Source organism: Oncorhynchus clarkii, chromosome 6 (genome assembly GCF_045791955.1).
Source record: "Oncorhynchus clarkii lewisi isolate Uvic-CL-2024 chromosome 6, UVic_Ocla_1.0, whole genome shotgun sequence".
Lineage (NCBI taxonomy): Eukaryota > Metazoa > Chordata > Actinopteri > Salmoniformes > Salmonidae > Oncorhynchus > Oncorhynchus clarkii.
The window spans coordinates 26,544,368-26,564,495 of NC_092152.1; the positions used below are offsets into that span (position 1 = coordinate 26,544,368).

A 20,128-nucleotide genomic window follows, 5' to 3' on the forward strand; every position below is an offset into this window, starting at 1 on the left:
CAAAGATCTCCGCCATGGCACAACCCATGGTTGGGGGGCGCCAACCCAGACAGGAAGATCACATCAGTGACTAAACCCACTCAAGTGACGCACCCCTCCTAGGGACAGCATGAAAGAGCACCAGTAAGCCAGTGACTCAGCCCCTGTAATAGGGTTGGAGGCAGAGAATCCCAGTGGAAAGAGGGGAACCGACAGCAAGGGCGGTTCGTTGCTCCAGAGCCTTTCCGTTCACCTTCACACTCCTGGGCCAGACTACACTCAATCATATGACGCACTGAAGAGATGAGTCTTCAGTAAAGACTTAAAGGTTGCGACCGAGTCTGCGTCTCTCACATGGATAGGCAGACCATTCCATAAAAATGGAGCTCTATAGGAGAAAGCCCTGTCTCCAGCTGTGTGCTTAGAAATTCAAGGGACAATTAGGAGGCCTGCGTCTTGTGACCGTAGCGTACGTGTAGGTATGTACGGCAGGACCAAATCAGAGAGATAGGTAGGAGCAAGCCCATGTAATGCTTTGTAGGTTAGCAGTAAAACCTTGAAATCAGCCCTTGCCTTAACAGGAAGCCACTGTAGGGAGGCTAGCACTGGAGTAATATGATACTTTTTTGGGGTTCTAGTCAGGATTCAAGCAGCCGTATTTAGCACTAACTGAAGATTATTTAGTGCTTTATCCGGGTAGCCGGAAAGTAGAGCATTGCAGTAGTCTAACCTAGAAGTAACAAAAGCATGGATTAATTTTTCTGCATCATTTTTGGACAGAAAGTTTCAGATTTTTGCAATGTTACATAGATGGAAAAAAACTGTCCTTGAAACAGTCTTGATATGTTTGTCAAAAGAGAGATCAGGGTCCAGAGTAACACCAAGGTCCTTCACAGTTTTATTTGAGATGACTGTACAACCATTAAGATTAATTGTCAGATTCAACAGAAGATCTCTTTGTTTCTTGGGACCTAGTACAAGCATCTCTGTTTTGTCCGAGTTTAAAAGTAGAAAGTTTGCAGCCATCCACTTCCTTATGTCTGAAACCCAGACTTCTAGCGAGGGCAATTTTGGGGCTTCACCATGTTTCATTGAAATGTACAGCTGTGTGTCATCTGCATAGCAGTGAAAGGTAACATTATGTTTTTGAATGACATCCCCAAGAGGTAAAATATATAGTGAAAACAATAGTGGTCCTAAAACGGAACCTTGAGGAACACCCAAAATTTACAGTTGATTTGTCAGAGGACAAACCATTCACAGAGACAAACTGATATCTTTCCGACAGATAAGATCTAAACCAGGCCAGAACTTGTCCGTGTAGACCAATTTGGGTTTAAAATCTCTCCAAAAGTATGTGGTGATCGATGGTATCAAAAGCAGCACTAAGGTCTAGGAGCACGAGGACAGATGCAGAGCCTCGGTCTGATGCCATTAAAAGGTAATTTACCACCTTCACAAGTGCAGTCTCAGTGCTATGATGGGGTCTAAAACCAGACTGAAGCATTTTGTATACATTGTTTGTCTTCAGGGAGGCAGTGAGTTGCTGCGCAACAGCCTTTTAATTTTTTTTTGAGAGGAATGGAAGATTCGATATAGGCCGATAGTTTTTTATATTTTCTGGGTCAAGGTTTGAATTTTTCAAGAGAGGCTTTATTACTGCCACTTTTAGTGAGTTTGGTACACATCCGGTGGATAGAGAGCCGTTTATTATGTTCCACATAGGAAGGCCAAGCACAGGAAGCAGCTCTTTCAGTAGTTTAGTTGGAATAGGGTCCAGAATGCAGCTTGAAGGTTTAGAGGCCATGATTATTTTCATCATTGTGTCAAGAGATATAGTACTAAAACACTTGAGTGTCTCTCTTGATCCTAGGTCCTGGCAGAGTTGTGCAGACTCAGGACAACTGAGCTTTGAAGGAATACGCAGAATTAAAGAGGAGTCCGTAATTTGCTTTCTAATAATCATGATCTTTTCCTCAAAGAAGTTCATGAATTTATTACTGCTGAAGTGAAAGCCATCCTCACTTGGGGAATGCTGCATTTTAGTTAGCTTTGTGACAGTATCAAAAATAAATTTCAGATTGTTCTTATTTTCCTCAATTAAGTTGGAAAAATAGGATGATCGAGCAGCAGTGAGGGCTAGTCGGAAGACTTCCAGTTTGGTGTGGCGCAATTTCCGTTCCAATTTTCTGGAAGCTTGCTTTTCAGAGCTCGAATAGTTCCTGTATACCAGGGAGCTAGTTTCTTATGAGAAATGTTTTTGGTTTTTAGGGGTGCAACTGCATCTAGGGTATTGCGCAAGGTTAAATTGAGTTCCTCAGTTAGGTGGTTAACTGATTTTTGTCCTCTGACGTCCTTGGGTAGGCAGAGGGAGTCTGGAAGGGCATCAAGGAATCTTTGTGTTGTCTGAATTTATAGTATGACTTTTGATGCTCCTTGGTTGGGGTCTGAGCAGATTATTTGTTGCAATTGTAAACGTAATAAATGGTGGTCCGATAGTCCAGGATTATGAGAAAAAACATTAAGATCCACAACATTTATTCCATGGGACAAAACTAGGTCCAGAGTATGACTGTGACAGTGAGTAGGTCCAGAGACATGTTGGACAAAACCCCCCAAAAATGTAACTTCTTCCAAACTTCTTTGGTAAAAAATGTATCTAAATCTGAAATGTCATAGGGTATAAATTGCAAGAACAGAACACTGTAGTCAGATGTTAACTAAATGTTATTTTGCCTGTTACAGATGCAATATGCAGAAATCGCTATGCCATTTCCTGGTTGCTAAAATTCAAATAGTTTGCCTAATTAAAAAAAATTCTGACAAAACAAGCATAGTGTAGTGTTGAAATAGCGCATATAGAACAGATCTAATGCTTCTTAGAATTGCTTTCAATGAGAGTGATATCGACAACTCACATTCCAAAGTGAATTTGCTCGGGTCGCAAAAAAAGTTACATATTGCAGCTTTAAACACAAAGTGAGAATTAAGCTCACAAAAAGTGTTTCACGTGAGAATTAGGCAGGTCTGAAGAAAGAAAATTCTTACCTACCGTACGCCCATATTTTTTTTTTTTTGGGGGGGGGGGGGGGGGGGGGGGGGATAGGGTAGTGTGTAGTTCCAGTAGTTGGCTATACCTCTACATGGCAAAAAAAAGTAGCCTAATTAACTACTGAAAACACTACCAAAATTTGAATTTAGTTCCAACTACCACCAAGCTACTGCAAAATGTAATTAAATTACTAGTTGAACTACATGTAGTTTTACCACTGCCCAATAATGTCTAAAATCTATGAATTTAAAATCTGAGAAGAGTAATATTTTACAGACACATAAAGGTAGCTAGCTACCCATAAGCATTTATTTCTGATGAAAAAACACGTGAAAAATTGGTCTATATGATGTTTTGGAAATAAACTGTTACAGTGGAGGCTGCTGAGGGGAGAATGGCTCATAATAATAGCTGGGATGGAGTAGAATGGAGTGAAAGGAATGGTATCAAACCCATGAAAACCATGTTTTTAATACCATTCCATTTACTCCATTCCAGCCATTATTATGAGCCATTCTCCCCTCAGCAGCCTCCACTGCTATTCAAATGTAGGCTGCACACAATATTTATGCAATCATGTGTGGATGTCTTGAGCCATGTGTGGTCTACAGTATAATTAGGAATTAGAATACTAGAATGGACATGAACCTAATTATGATGGGATAAAGGTCAGGGAGTTGGTCAACCATGGTTTGTCTGTGCTGTGATAAGATATTGTGTAAAATAATGAATTTGAAGAATCTATCTGCACTATATGTTTGTTAGCTAGCTATCCAGACAGTTTTAGAGGAATGATTCCATACATTTTTCACATTAACTGCCAATATGCCAGCATTCCATTCAAACAATGCGGTCACAGCAATAGACTGGCTGAGATCAGTTGATAGGACTTGGGACAAGTTGTAGATGCAACAAGTACTGATATTTGGTACGTTCGTAAATTCACTCTGGAGTGCCAGAGAGCACTCAGAGTGCGCTCTGGGCGTTCGTATATTGAGAGCGTTGTCAAGATTGTCCGTTTGTAAATTCAGAGTGTTTCACTCTCGGAGTGTTTAGAGCGCAACCTGGAAGCTCCTGCCGAGGAGTAGGGTTGATCCGAGCGTTCTGACCTCACAACTGCAGTCAAGCACCCAAGCTAACTGGCTAAAGCTAGCTAGCTTGTAAGCTACTTCTAGACATAAATGAGAGAACACCTCACTCTAACCATTTTACTTGCCATAGCAGAGCTGGTTAGGCTGTTTTCATGGTATCCAGAGCGTTGGTGACTGTAACTGTGCTGCTGGCAACAATTTAATAACGTTTTTTTTGCCGATGTTTACTGACACCGGCCAAATTCAACGGGTGTTGAGCTTTCGTAAATGAATCAGTTATTCTGCGCTCTGGAACACTCAGAAGAGAGTCAGAGCGAATTTACGAACGCACCCATTGTTTCATATAATAGCACACACAGTTTTCCAAGAAAACAAAAATGCAGACATTTAGGGTATGTTTACATATATTTTATAGGAGATTTATACAGAAAATGTGTATAAAACCTATTTCAACTGTATTTATAATTAGATAACAATATTTTAGGATGACAATAATTATATTACACAATTTCTAATATCCTGCCTTACTTTTATGTTCCTGCATAAATAAAATCAAGGTTATGCCTCTACTGCCATTTATTCCAATTTGACTGGTTTGGAGGTCTCATTGACCAATATGGCTGTCATTTTAACTCCATTCTGGAACTTTGAGGGATTATGACATTAGCCCTCTAGTAATTTAACTGTCGGTCGCTATGGTAACGACTGTTTTGTTGAAGGGAGGCAAAATTGAGACATCAGGAAGTAAGTCGAGCAGTGCGGAGTCCAGTCTTTTGAAGCTGAAATGTTTAAGATAAGAGAAATGTCAGCATGAACAGCCTAATCAGGACCTATTGGCCTATCTGAAAAGTTACGTATTTTTTCATGATCGTGGTTCTCTGCCATATGTGGCTCTTGGTGCTATTAATTTAGGCTACCATGCTGCTAAGAGATATGTAGCCTAATTTTACCCAGTGGTGGGCTTGGACTGAAATATGTGCTGGTACTTGTTTAATTTGGGACGGTACTTTTTATATTTAGGTGAACGAACTCTGCAATACTTTTAAGCTAATATTCTATAAGAAGTGCACTAACTCATGCAGTGGACAATTTTAGGTACCGGTAGTTCACTACATTCCGGTGAGCTCCTGCCCAAGTCAAGCACTGATTTTACAATTTTAAAATGTCAAACATTGTTAGCCAGATTCATATATAGTGTCAAGTGGTACGTTAGCTAATAGACAGGCGTGTTGTATTTTCTACTATCATGTCAAAAAAAAGCAGTCCGGAACCTGCCCCACTGGTCCCATGTCGGATGTCACCGAAAATTACCCCGTGACTGGCCACCCAATCCTCCACAAATGATGGACCCAGAAAGTTTAACTTTTCAATGCACCATGGATTCTGACATTAGACGAGTGGCATCATTGAAGAAGGATGTTTTATTCCTACAAAAACAGCACAGAGAAACACTGAGGAAACTGCATGAGGAAATCGAAGAATTAAAACGTGAAAATAAAGGTATACAGTTAAATGCATCATGAGTATCCTAGTAGGCTACTGTATTATTAAATAGTGTTGTAACAGCCCTAATAATTGATTCAATTTGCAGAACTGCACTATCAATCGATAATGGAGCCACAACAATCTGAAGGTATGAGTAGGCCTATGCCTGATATTTTCTTCTGTAGTTTTTTTCCTCCCACACCATCATGCTATTGGGGAACAAATTGTAAGTGTCCCTCCCTATTGAAATGTATTCTTATACCCCCCCCCCCCCCTTTTCCCCTTGTGGTTTAGTATCTCCAAGATGCAGATCTCAAACACAACAGCCCAGCTACACAGAGCAGACCAGCCACCCTCTGCATGGTCTGCCATCTCCATCAGCAAATCTAAGGTAATCATCACACTTAACACCCATATAATATCTTTCTTACATATCATTAATAATAAAATACTTTGGTGGCAGTGTTGATTGAACATTGTCTTTATTTTCACTCGCATGCAGAGTGGATACAGCAAGCACATCTCATCTTTTAAGATCAGATTTAAATGCAAAATCAAAAAGGGGGTTGATCACATCCTTGCTTCCCCTGCGGATTGATGGTGGTCCATTTCACTCCCCCTATGCCCCCACCCTGCAGGAGTGTGAGGTCATCATCAGACAGCTCTGTAAAAACAACAACTTGCAGTCCCAGGAGGTAGGCTACAGAGAGGACCCTACTGTATCATGTTCTGCTCTCATTCCATGTCAGCATGTAAGAACACCATGTCACATTTAATCTTAGAATGTTAAAACTCTCTTCTCTCAACTTGTTTTTCAGCTGCTACGTGTGAAGGCCACCCTCAAAGACATAATAGTCAACAACAAGAAAATGTCCCAAGAGGCTTACACACTGACCAAGGCCTACCCCTCTGATGCAGACAGGTGAAATAGCCTACAGAATTTATCAAAATGTTTGGAAAAACTCATCCCTAAAATAGTCTTCATATTGAATTATTTATTTCAGAGACAAAGACATTGGAATGTTTCCAAAACTACCTCTCAAGTCGCTGCCAAAAAAACTGTAAGTCAGTCATGCTATTTATAGTGTTATTAATGTGCTCCATGATATTACTTAAAATAAGCATATTATTTTTGCCTTCTGAAGGCCCCCAGCCCCGATTGGCATGAGAGAAAGAGTAATCTTGCCAGCCATTAAACAGAGCCTAAACTCCAGAATAGAAGAGAGGCAGAAGAAGGCACGAGCTGTGCTGAGATCCCGTCTGAGAAGAGTGGTGCAGTAGGACACAGCATTATCATCACAAAATATGCATCCCTCAGTTTTGAACTGAGTGTGTTGTCTGTGAATAAAGTAAAGGTGTCAAGTCTGTGAATGATACACTCTTGAGTTCCATCTCACTAACTGTTTTTTTTATTATTTTTTTTATTTCACCTTTATTTAACCAGGTAGGCTAGTTGAGAACAAGTTCTCATTTACAACTGCGACCTGGCCAAGATAAAGCATAGCAGTGTGAACAGACAACAACACAGTTACACATGGAGTAAACAATTAACAAGTCAAGAACACAGTAGAAAAAAAGAGTCTATATACATTGTGTGCAAAAGGCATGAGGAGGTAGGCGAATAATTACAATTTTGCAGATTAACACTGGAGTGATAAATGATCAGATGGTCATGTACAGGTAGAGATACTGGTGTGCAAAAGAGCAGAAAATTAAATAAATATAAACAGTATGGGGATGAGGTAGGTAAATTGGGTGGGCTATTTACCGATAGACTATGTACTGCTGCAGCGATCGGTTAGCTGCTCAGATAGCAGATGTTTGAAGTTGGTGAGGGAGATAAAAGTCTCCAACTTCAGCAATTTTTGCAATTTGTTCCAGTCACAGGCAGCAGAGAACTGGAATGAAAGGCAGCCAAATGAGGTGTTGGCTTTAGGGATGATCAGTGAGATACACCTGCTGGAGTGCGTGCTACGGGTGGGTGTTGCCATCGTGACCAGTGAACTGAGATAAGGCGGAGCTTTACCTAGCATGGACTTGTAGATGACCTGGAGCCAGTGGGTCTGGCGACGAATATGTAGCGAGGGCCAGCTGACTAGAGCATACAGGTCGCAGTGGTGGGTGGTATAAGGTGCTTTAGTAACAAAACGGATGGCACTGTGATAAACTGCATCCAGTTTGCTGAGTAGAGTATTGGAGGCTATTTTGTAGATGACATCGCCGAAGTCGAGGATCGGTAGGATAGTCAGTTTTACTAGGGTAAGTTTGGCGGCGTGAGTGAAGGAGGCGTTGTTGCGGAATAGAAAGCCGACTCTAGATTTGATTTTAGATTGGAGATGTTTGATATGAGTCTGGAAGGAGAGTTTACAGTCTAGCCAGACACCTAGGTACTTATAGATGTCCACATATTCTAGGTCGGAACCATCCAGGGTGGTGATGCTAGTCGGGCGTGCGGCCGTGACCAATAAAATTAACATGAGTGTAAACTGGATAGTTCAGGACCCTGTTCAATACTTCGATGTCAAATAATGTCACATTCTGGTACATTCAGAATAAAACCATTTATTCAATACAAACATAAAAATGACATTAAGAACAACCAAATGTGCAGATATATTTTTTTAAACCCAGTTGGAACAAAATTTTAAAACATTTATTTAAAAAATGCAGATGTGCTCCAAATGTACAGATTTACAGCCGCTCCTTACGTATAGTACAGGCCTCGATTCTTTTTTTATTTTCCTTTTTTGGTTACTGTAAAACAGTTCCAGTATAAAGTACAGTTTTGTCATTACATAACAAAAGTCAGGACACATTTTTGTGCATAAAATGTACAACAATAAATGGAGACTTCTTATTCCAACATATAATTAATCTTAACTGAGTATATTCACAGTGTGGTTTTCACATCAATGATGTGAATTTGCATGTAAACATTGTTGCATATCAAAACCCATGTTAATAAATATACAATAATGCTAATTATGCTTGTAGTACAAAATATAAAAATAATGATTAAAATATATATAGTACTTAATCTCAAACCATATTGTTATTCTTGATCTCTAATAATTTAATATATGCTTAATTTGGGAATATGTTTAACCATATTTGTGAACAGTGAACTAACTACCTTATTTTTGACAAAGGTAAAGCAAAGATGATACACAACCTTTCCCTGTCATGAACAACATAAGATATTTTTAAATTCAAGTCAAGAAATGTCAGCATGGATTATTTTTCATATGATCGAGTATTAGGATGTTGAGTTTTTAAATGGTACCAAAAATATAAGGTTTAATTGTCTAGGGCTACAGTACATGAACACATTTACACTGTTAACTCTTACAAGCAATCACTCAACACTTTCCTGTTAGTCTGAAATACTCTGCAGAGAAAACTAAGGATGATTACAAACACATAAATGAGGGAGATTCACCTGTGACAAGATTGTAATTGGGAAAGTAATAAAAAAAAAACATTTTTCTACCCACTGTAACAATGCAATACAAAGATGAAGCCTCGCTCACTCAAAGCACAATCCATTTCCCTTGGGGATTGGTGACTCTAAATGCAAAATAGTGTTTGTGTTGATTACACAAAACACAAGAAATATAAATATCCAGCATCTCATAATAGGCTTCAAACAGATCAAAGTATTATTCTGTGTCAATAATGATGGCACACAACACAAGTATCAATATCTGTGGCAATTGGTGTGTACAATGTGCGCCATATGATCAAGCAGCATATCCGGTCTGTCAGTTGGCATTGTTCTGTCCACAGAAGATCCAGTTGAACTGTTGAGGATATGGATTTTGTACATATAAAAATTAGGTATCATGAAGCTTCAATAAAGATATCCAGCATTTATCGAGGACCACAGTGCTGTAGTATGTGCATCTGAGAAACTATTTACTTCCTTTCTTTGAAATATCTGAAACACAAAATGATAGAATACAGCACACTGTTAAATACATTCCCAGGACAAACAATACATCAAAATACTGCAAGATAGTCATTCCATTAGCTAGTACTGCCTGCTGTTGTCCCTGACAATTTTCATCCATCTGTTGTGAAATTGTGCATTGCTTAAAAAGACAGCGTTGTAAAATTAAAGAAAAAAGTGAATGTACAATTTCACAACAGAGAGGGATGAAAACTGTTAGGGACAAAGGCAGGCAGTGAGAGGTCAAAGAGAAGGTGAGAGGGTAGCAGTAGCAGGCAGAGAGGAACGGACCAAGGTGGGCAGGCGGTTAGAGGAGCGCTGAGTTGGAGTCTGTGTCGGGGGGGAGGCAGGGATCACTGGTGCAGGAGGATCCCTGAGTGCGCCTGTACTCCTGGTACTCCAGGCGGAGTGCGTTGAAGCGTGCCTCACTTAGGGAGCGACTGTATTGGCAGCGAGGTGGGTTGGAAACTGGTGAACTGACTGAGGGGCGGGAGGGAGAGGAACAGCATGGAATGGGAGAGTCATGGGTACAACTCAACCACAACCACAACCACAACAAAAGGCACAAATTCATTCACGCATGATATGATACATTCAGTGTGGTGAATAATAACATACTATTCTCTTACCATTCCTGTGGCGGTCCTGGAGGCCAGCCGCAGAACGGGGTCGATCATGCCTGGCCTCCCCCCTGCCCCGTCTAACCCCTGCCTGTGGCTTCATTGCCTCCAGGACTTCCGAGTCCACACAGACATCAGTAGAATCCCACTCATAACTCTCATCAACTGATGTGTTCCTTCTATTGACAGACACACAAAACAAGTGGTCAGTCAGACATACACAGGACAACAAAATATATCAATAACATATTTGCAATATCCTACATTTTTTGGGCTGTGAAGAAATCTGTGTGATGTTGGACTGGTGCGGTAGTTTCACCTTTTCTTTCTCCGCTCAAGTAGATCCATCTCGGCTCTGTGTCTCTGTGTCTCACTTTCCTCGGTTGTCTCTGGGGAGCTGAGAAGGGTGGGAGTGATAGAGAGGGACTGGCGAAGGAGGCCAACGCTACCTCTCCCACTGCTCTGACTAGCATAACTGGCCCTCCCTCCTTCCCTGTTATCGCTCATCTCCACCTCTGCCCCTGCCCCCTTACCCATCCTTCTCTCTGCTTGTCTATGACTGTCTACATCTCTGGGTGGGAAAGGGCCACCATTGTAGGGTGAGGGCCAGCTATACATCCGGGGCAGGTTGGGCCTCAGTGGGCCCCTCTTGGACTCTATCGGCCTGGGGTAGTCCCCCCTCATGCCTGGTCTGGGTGGGTACTTGTCTGGTCTGGGTGGGTACTGGGGTATTGAGAAATCCATAGGGACATATATGTGCTGTACAGACCTCAGGGCATCCTGATATGTGATAGGTGACCTGGATGCATCAGGATAAGCACTGGCCTGTCTACGCAGATCAGATAGGTCTCGTCTAGCAGAGCCAGGGGGTTGGCTTGGCGGGTACATGGAGGAGCTTAGGTAGGTATAGGAAGAACTGGATAGGGATCTGTCATACCGAGGCCTCTCCAGGGATCTTTCAGCATACCTAGCCCTTTCCAAGCTGCTTTCACTCGGCCGTCTAAAAGGGACACCTTCTTGCCACAAGGGGCCTGGCCTGGAGAAGGAGGATGCAGGGGTGCGTCCTAAACTATAGGACTTGACCTGGACGTCTGAGTTTGGGAACTTATCCCAGTAACATTTCTCTGAGACATAAGTCCTTGGGCTTTCAAAATGCTCCCATTTCTGTGACCCTAAGCTGATGGACTTCTTCAGAAATGGACGAGGCTGTCCCATGCCTGAGAGTGTTCTGCAGGGGCCGATGCTCAGAGATTTCTTCATGAATGGTGCACGGGGCTGATGGATCTTAGAGGCTATTTTATTAGTCCTGTTGCCCTGAGAATGAAGTCTTTGGGCTTGTTCTGAATATGACTCTGGTTTACCGGCAAAAGTGTCAGGTTGTTTTGACACAACGTCTGCCATGCTTTTATCTGCACTAACCAACGTCTTGACTGGACTTAAACCCCTTCTCGATAGTTGTCTCTCTGAGGCTGTGGTCTTTTGACTAATCAGTGGTTGCGACTGCTCATGGTTGTGATGATAACTCCCTGTGAGTTCTGAACCAGGTGATTGTTTTTTTGACCAGTCTGGAATCCCAGCTTTGTGGCTTAAATCTCTTGCTTCCACTTGCAGAGAGTATCTGTAGGCTGGCTTCTCAACTGCTTCTGAAGTTCCTGCTTGACCAACAGAGTGTCTGTTTTCTAAAAAAGAAACTTTTTTTGGGCATGAACTTGTCTCAAGGTTCTCCTGCACATGAACTGCCCAGTCTTTTGGAACCACGTCTGGCTTACCTTCCAGAGAAGTCTCTGTCTGTGGCTCTACGCTTTGGCAAGTAGTGACTGTGAGTTCAGATTCATCCCCAGAGTCATCCACACTCATCTCAATGAAACCCGGGAGGCTCAAATACTCCAGAATTGCACTTGTCTGCAGTGGCGACATTTTGGGAGCCTGGTTTGTCTGCTTGTTCTTGAAAGACTCTGAGACTCTGGCAACAGAGAACTGGGACTGGTCACTATCACACTCTTCCAGAAGAGTTAAGTGGGAAATGTGACTGGGGCTGTCACTAAAAAGCGCCCTATCACTCCTTCTGGAGTGTGTCCTGACACACTCTCTCTCCTGCTCAGGGTATAACAGTGAACTCCGAGGGTCATTCCCAATCTTATCATCTATCACTTTCCCTTTGGCCCCTGCTTTGTGGAGCTCATAGGGTAAAGTAGAATAACTAGAAGGACTCTGATTTACTCTCTCCCTTAGGCCATCTATTGTCTCTGTTTTCTCAGACAGACTATATGATGCAGTGCCTGGGTAAGGCTGAACAGGACTTGTGGCCCTTACTCGATCTGCTGAAACAGATCTCACACTTTCAGCTGCTGGCTCCAGATGCTGTGTACCACAAGCAAAGGACGATCTTAGTTTTAAGGCACCTCCCCCTGGTTGCTTCTTTCCCCTCCAGCCTTCCTCAACCATAGAGCTTCTACGATACGTGTCCTGCTCTCTTTCTACAGTTCTGTCAGGATTCCTCGACCTGGCTCTGCTTCTGGCTGTTCCTTGACCAATAGGTGGGCTTTCTGTTGTAGGGGAGAGCAGAGATAGAGTGGTGCATTGAGTGGCTGGGGAGCATGAGCAGTCTTCAGGTAGCGAGTCCTTCATGGCCGACCCAATGTGACCTTGGTGAGGATGTTGGACCCTTGGTGTCGTGCTTTCTAAGGGGCTCTGCACTGGGATAAGGCTGTTGATAGAGGTGACTGGGCTGATGTCCCATTGGATGTAGGAGGAAGGGAGCCGGTCCATTGGGCTGCTCGTGTTCCCAAAGTAGCAGGCCCTCCTATAGTCCAACAGCTGATGGGTCTGCCCGGAAGCCCGGTGGGCTTTGGGACGTAAGGTAATGTTTTGTGGCTTCCATATAGGATCCTCAGCCCCTGAACTATCTAGTTCCCTGTTAGGGCTTTCTGCCTTTTCAGGCTGCCTTTCCTCTTTCTCCCGCTCCCTTGCCCTCTGGCTGGCGGTATAGTTCTCCAGCTCCCTCTCCATCTCCTCCCTCTCTTTGGCCAACTGCAGACACTTGCTGAGGTTATCCCGCTCTTGGTCACTTGTATCAATCTGTGAGACCAGTGTGCTGGCGTTGGTCAGCTGGCTCTCTCTCTCCATGGTATGGTAGCCTGCTTGGTGATGCCTGTCCCTCTCCAGCTGTCTGGCTCTCCTGCCCAGGCTGGGGAAGATGTCCTCTGGGTGCCCAGCATGGTATCTTTTCAGGGAGTCACAGGCTCTCTTCTCACTGCTGTCGGAGTAGAAGCTGTCTCTCTCCAGCAGAGCCTCTGAGATGCCCTGATCGTCATCAGAGTGGAAGCAGCCGTGACGGGAGAAGTTCCTGGCCATGGCCCTCACTCTACCCGGGGAAGCAGGGGGCTTGCTGAGGTCTGTAACTTCCACTGTAAGGTAGGAGTCCTTTCTCTCTCCCCTCTCAGAGCCCAGACTGCTGGACTTTGGAGAGTCTTTGAAAGATGTCTGATTGCTCCCTGTGCCGCTATCTCCCCCATTGGTTTTGGTTTGTAGGAAGACTGTTTTCACGTTTTTCTTCATGTTGGAAAGAGTAGACCCCTCTAGCAGGGGCTGGACAATGAAACGTCCATCTGGGCCTCTTGAGATGGACTCCAGCGCAGAGGGTGAGGGGGCATTACCCCCCAGGTGGCTCTCAAAGATGGTGTAGTGGGGTGGGGGAGAGGAGCTGGACAGGAGCTGACTACGCTGGTCCTGGTACTCTCCACGGCTGCCTTTATCAAAGGAGGAACGGTCAGACTGGGAAGATGAGGAGTTGGGGAAGAAAGACAGGGGAGGACACAGCTTTATCTTCAGAACGCTGTCAGGGCTGTCAGAAGGCGAGCGAGCTCTGAGGAAGAGAGGAGAGTCATAGGAGAAGTGATGAGTTCAGTTGAACAGAATAAGACAGGATAGTGCAATATTACATTATTGTCTCAAGCTTAAAATAACAATATGTAAGGATGCATTCAGTGGCTAAAATTGCTATGCCTTTTGTTATGAGAAGCAGATAAACACACATTAATATGCAATGATTCTTTAAAAAGGGCACATAAGAATGGAAAATGGGTTGGTTAGAATGCAGCCAATGCAATGAGGGAAATATGCTGGTATGGATGGGCACTTACTCTGGAGAAGGACTCTTCTGGAAAGCAGAGGGGAGATCTGGAGGAGGGAGAACAAGGAGGTCAAACAATGGCACATATAAAATAAACAAAAATGCTGTCAACTGAAATAGATTAACATGCAATTACATGAAAAGGAACCAGGCTTTGGACCAGCTCTCAAGGCTTTGGAAATCCAGCTTAATAGGCTTTGAAAATACTTTAGTTGCTACATCTGTTTTTGGACATAAATTAATTATATATACACATTGATTCTTGAAGAATATAACTTATACACAGTACCAGTCAAAAGTTAGGACACCCTGACTCATAAAAGGGTTATTTTTTTTACTATTTTCCACATTGAAGAATAATAGTGAAGACATCAAAACTATGAAATAACACATATAGAATCATGTAGTAATCAAAAAAGTGTTACAAAAATCAAAATATATGTTATATTTGAGATTCTTCAAAGTAGTCACCCTTTGCCTTGATGACAGCTTTGCACACTCTTGGCATTATTTCAACCAGCTTCATGAGGTAGTCAACTGGAATACAATTCAATTAACAGGTGTGCCTTATTTAAAGTTAATTTGTGGAATTTCTTTCCTTAGTGTGTTTGAGCCAATTAGTTGTATTGTGACAAGGTAGGGATGGTATACAGAAGATAGCCCTATTTGGTAAAAGGCCAAGTCCATATTATGGCAAGAACAGCTCAAATAAGAAAATAGAAACATGAAGGTCAGCCAATACGTAAAACTTCAAAAACTTTGAAAGGTTCTTCAAGTGCAGTCGCAAAAAACCATTAAGCGTGAAGATGGAACTGGCACTCATGAGGACCGCCACAGGAAAGGAAGACCCAGAGTTCCCTGTGCTGCAGAGGATAAGTTCATTAGAGTTACCAGCCTCAGAAATTGAAGCCCAAATAAATGCTTCACAGAGTTCAAGTAACAGACACATCTCACCATCAACTGTTCAGCGGAGAGTGGGTGAATCAGGCCTTCATGGTTGAATTGCTGAAAAGAAACCACTACTAAAGGACACCAATAAGAATAAATTACTTGTTTGGTCCAAGAAATACCAGCAATGGACATAAGACCAGTGGAAATCTGTCCTTTGGTCTGATGAGTCGAAATTTGATATTTTTGGTTCCCACCACCGTGTCTTTGTGAGACGCAGAGTAGGTGAAAGGATGATCTCTGAATGTTCCCACCATGAAGCATGGAGGAGGTGTGATGGTGTGGGCGTGCTTTGCTGGTGACACTGTCTGTGATTTATTTAGAATTCAAGGCACACTTAACCAGCATGGCTACCACAGCATTCTGCAGCGATACGCCATCCCTTCTGGTTTGCGCTTAGTGGGACTATCATTTGTTTTTCAACAGGGCAATGACCCAACACACCTCCAGGCTGTATAAGGGCTATTTGACCAAGAAGGAGAGTGATGAAATGCCTCATCAGATCACCTGGCCTCCACAATCACCTGACCTCAACCCAATTGAGATGGTTTTGGATGAGTTAAACTGCAGAGTGAAGGAAAAGCAGGCAACAAGTGCTCAGCATATGTGGGAACTCCTTCAATACTGTTGGGAAAGCATTCCAGGTGAAGCTGGTTGAGAGAATGCCAAGCGTGTGTAAAGCTATCATCAAGACATGTACTTTGAAGAATCTAAATCTAAAATATGTTTTGATTTGTTTAACACTTTTTTTGGTTACCACATGATTCCATATGTGTTATTTCATAGGTTTGATGTCTTCACTATTATTCTATAATGTAGAAACAAGTAAAAAATAAAGAAAAACCCTTGAATGAGTAGGTATGTCAAAACTTTTGACTGGTACTGTACATGTATGCCTCATGAGCTCAGCTCAACTCAATCAGAATCCAAAATAAAAGCTTGTTTTACTCCAATGTTTGTTAACATGGGATTCCCTGACAATATGCTTAAAACTATCATTTTGATATCTTGGATGGTCAGTACATTGCATCAATAGCTATTTCTATGAGTGGTAACATTTCTCCAGGCCCATCTTTCAGCTTTCCATTCCTTTGTTATTGTTTCAACTGCAGAGTGCCCATTTAAAGATAACCTCTCATAAAACACTTCAATGGATAGAACGCTTGAAATTCTTTCTCTTTTAGTATCAGGGGAATGTTAGGATAAAGCAGTCTTTACCATCTCTCCTCTTCCTGCGATGATGGGCTCTTCTGTGACTCATAACACAGACTGTCACCAAGGAGAGGATGATTGCCAGGAACAGGAAGCACACTCCACCCAACACACCAGCCAATAAGGGCTCAGGGACAAACTCCAGGAAGCCTGGCCAGACAGGGTACATCTCCATGCCTGCAACCACACCAGGCACAGTGTGTTAGTAATGCACTAACAACACCGTAGAGACAGCCATGCTTTTGGCTAACAATCAGCGTAATACATGTATCAACATAATGACTACTGTCAAGAGTCATGACTATCACCAAGCACAATTGATATAACTGTTACATAATGTTTAGAGCTGTTTAGTCTTTGTCACGCCCTGATCTGTTTCACCTGTTTCTGTGATTGTCTCCACCCCCTCCAGGTGTCGCTTATTTTCCCCAGTGTATTTATCCCTGTGTTTCCTGTCTCTCTGTGCCAGTTTGTCTTGTATGTTAGTCAAGTCAACCAGCATGTTTTTCCCGTTCTCCTTGTGCGATTCTCTTTTTGATAGTCTTCCCGGTTTTGACCCCTGCCTGATCATCTTGCCTGCCCTGACCTTGATTCTGCCTGCCCTTTGGTAACTTTTTTTACCTTTTGAACTGGTTTTGACCCTTTTGCCTGTCCATGACCATTCTCTTGCCTTACCCTATTGGATTACTAAATATTGTAAGACTCCAACCATCTGCCTCCTGTGTCTGCATCTAGGTCTTGCCTTGTGTCATGATAGTCTTAACTTTATAACATAACCAGTGTTTCTATAATACAGTTGATCAGGGTTGGCTGTACAGTAATGATACTAACCTGTGGTGTTCACATTGACAGACTCACTGGGCTCACTCAGTAGCTTGTTACTGCGAGACACCAATCTCAGATCATAAATGCAGTCCTGAGAGGGGAGAAGGACACGTGTTCAATAAACACAATTCTGGGCAACATACAGTGGCTTGTGAAAGTATTCACCCCCTTTGGTATTTTTCCTATTTTGTTGCCTTACAACCTGGAATTAAAAGTTGGATGGGTTCCGCTGGTGTACAGCAATCTTTAAGTCATACCACAGATTGGATTGAGATCTGGGCTTTGATTAGGCAATTCCAAGACATTTAAACGTTTCCCCTTAAACCATTCGAGTGTTGCTTTAGCAGTATGCTTAGGGTCATTGTCCTGCAGGAAGGTGAACCTCCACCCCAGTCTCAAATCTCTGGAAGACTGAAACAGGTTTCCCTCAAGAAATTCCCAGTATTCCTTTAATTCTGACCAGTTTCCCAGTCCCTGCCGATTAAAAACATCCCCACAGCATGATGCTGCCACCACCATGCTTCACTGTGGGGATGGTGTTCTCAGGGTGATGAGAGGTGTTGGGTTTGCGCCCGACATAGCATTTTCCTTGATGGCCAAAGAGCTCAATTTTGGTCTCATCTGACCAGAGTACCTTCTTCCATATGTTTGGGGAGTCTCCCACACCAAATGTGTTTGCTTATTTTTTTCTTTAAGCAATCACTTTTTTTCTGGCCACTCTTCCATAAAGCCAAGCTCTGTGGAGTGTACAGCTTAAATTGGTTCTACGGACAAATGCTTAAAGTGGTTCTACGGACAGATACTCCAATCTCAGCTGTGGAGCTTTGCAGCTCCTTCAGGGTTATCTTTGATCTCTTTGTTGCCTCTCTGATTAATGCCCTCCTTGCCTGGTCCGTGAGTTTTGGTGCGTGGATCTCTCTTGGCAGGTTTATTGTGGTGCCATATTCTTTCCATTTTTTAATAATGGATTTAATGGTGCTCCGTGGGATGTTCAAAGTTTCGGATATTTTTTATAACCTAACCCTGATCTGTACATGTCCATTACATGAAATCCAAATAAAATCAATTTACATTACAGGTTGTAATGAAACAAAATAGGAAAAACCCCACGGGGGGTGAATACTTTTGCAAGGCACTGTATCTGAAAACACATTAAAGCTTGCAAGTCATCGTCTTCAGATTACAGTTAATGTACTTTAAAGTACTTTTCATTGCACCTCATTTATCTAATAGTTAGTGTCTTCATTCATTTTGCCAAGGTCCAAAATTATAATTGCCTCTCACCCTCAGTAATCCTTGTACGAGTAGTTCACTCTGGTTGGCCTTCACAGCGCTGTTGAGAATGACCCATTGGCCTCTGTTCCTCCGAGCCTGGAGGACATACCCAGTGAGGGATGTGGCCTGAGACTCAGGAGCATACCACTGTAGAACAATCCCAAGCACCGTCTGATTGGCTGACAGGAACGAGGGAGGGTCGATAGTTGGTAGAGTGGTGACCACTGTGGGTGGATCTGTTGGTAGGGCTGTGGAGGAGAGACAGGATAAGATCATACTTGTACATACAAAAAAATGTTGATCAGTGTCCAATACAGATAAATGAAAGAGTGCTTTGTCAGTTAAAACTTGTACTGACCCTGCGTCCTGACAGAGATGATTTCACTGAAGGGCCCAGAGCCCAGTTTGTTCTGAGGCAGGACACTGAACTGGTAGCTGGTGCCAGCCAGCAGCCCTGTCACCAAAAGGTGGAACTTGGACGTGGGCACTGGGAGAGATGCCCACTCATGTTTCCCTCTGGAAGCCTGCTTAACCCTGGGGCCAAGAGGGAGGGACTCAGAGATTTAAAAACCATAACAAAGAAGAGATAGGCCAGTGTCATTCAAATAAACATTGAGATTAATTACTAACCAGATAGTAAACTTCTGGGTGTATCCTCCATCAAATCCAGGTTCCCAGGACACATTGGCTTGGTTCATCCCGGTGCTTACTGACACGAATGAGGCAGCATGAGGGCTGGTGCCTGGGGGGGAAGATGAGGAGGGCAATTTGGCATACACCAGTGGAACGGTATACCCTGTTTACCAATGTACTACAGAATGGCATGTCTTGCCATGTTACTCCATGCAGAGGTCAACTCACCCAGAACCAAGACCACAGTGCCAGTGTTGACAGTGGCCACGCGGTTGGTGGCAAGGCACTCCCAGCCCCCCTGGTGGTCTTTCCTGAGAGGCTTCAGGAGGAGGGAGCCATTGGACAGCACAGTGTATGTGGAGCGAGGAGTGGGACCAACCTATGAGTTGAGAGAGCAACAACAGAGATGAGCGTAAACAGACAGAGAGAGAGGGCTATGCTCTCTGGGGTTCCATCAGCTGTGTCTATTAGGGACATCTCACCTTGCTCCAGGTGATATTGGGAGAGGGGTCTCCATCTGCCTCACATGGGATGACTAGCTCCCGGCCCACCTCCTGCAGGTACTCAGCACGAGGGGACACAGAGAATGAGGGCGGATCCTGCGGAGGGAAAGACAGTTTTAAGTCCATACCAGACCCACAGGCAGCAGGGTTTTCTATGACCAGGGAACAGAGGCCTGGAGACCAGCCTTACCTGCAGGATAACCTTAGTGGGTTCAGACTGGCCCATGGTTCCATAGCTGTTATAGGCAGTACAGGTGTACATGCCCACTGCATCGTCATTGGCTGTGGCTATAAACACTGAGCCCTCAGAGTTCATCTTCCAGCCAGGGACCTGAGCAGACATAGACATAAGGAGAAAACAAACATGAAATACAACATAGATCAATTACATATATTCTATGTATTAGGATTCATGTTTCCCAGT

The 20,128-nt window shown here is 43.2% G+C and overlaps 1 protein-coding gene across 4 annotated transcripts in view; it reads right to left on the minus strand.

The window, feature by feature from the left end:
- Positions 1-8,211: 8,211 nt before the first annotated feature.
- Positions 8,212-20,128, minus strand: part of LOC139410876 (immunoglobulin superfamily, member 9b) — a 47,995-nt gene continuing 36,078 nt past the window's right edge. The window contains exons 10-22 of one of the 4 annotated variants that reach the window (XM_071156492.1): positions 19,895-20,035; positions 19,684-19,800; positions 19,430-19,580; positions 19,199-19,310; positions 18,927-19,102; positions 18,578-18,816; positions 17,300-17,384; positions 16,475-16,645; positions 14,319-14,355; positions 10,496-14,041; positions 10,186-10,355; positions 9,848-10,036; positions 8,212-9,407 (exon numbers count right to left, since the gene is read on the minus strand). In XM_071156492.1, the coding sequence (XP_071012593.1) occupies positions 9,864-10,036; positions 10,186-10,355; positions 10,496-14,041; positions 14,319-14,355; positions 16,475-16,645; positions 17,300-17,384; positions 18,578-18,816; positions 18,927-19,102; positions 19,199-19,310; positions 19,430-19,580; positions 19,684-19,800; positions 19,895-20,035 (5,118 nt within the window). In that variant the 3' untranslated portion in view covers positions 8,212-9,407; positions 9,848-9,863. Of the gene's footprint in view, positions 9,545-9,847; positions 10,037-10,185; positions 10,356-10,440; positions 14,042-14,318; positions 14,356-16,474; positions 16,646-17,299; positions 17,385-18,577; positions 18,817-18,926; positions 19,103-19,198; positions 19,311-19,429; positions 19,581-19,683; positions 19,801-19,894; positions 20,036-20,128 lie in introns of those variants that run through there. The other 3 variants (XM_071156491.1, XM_071156493.1, XR_011634544.1) reach the window with 3 other exon arrangements.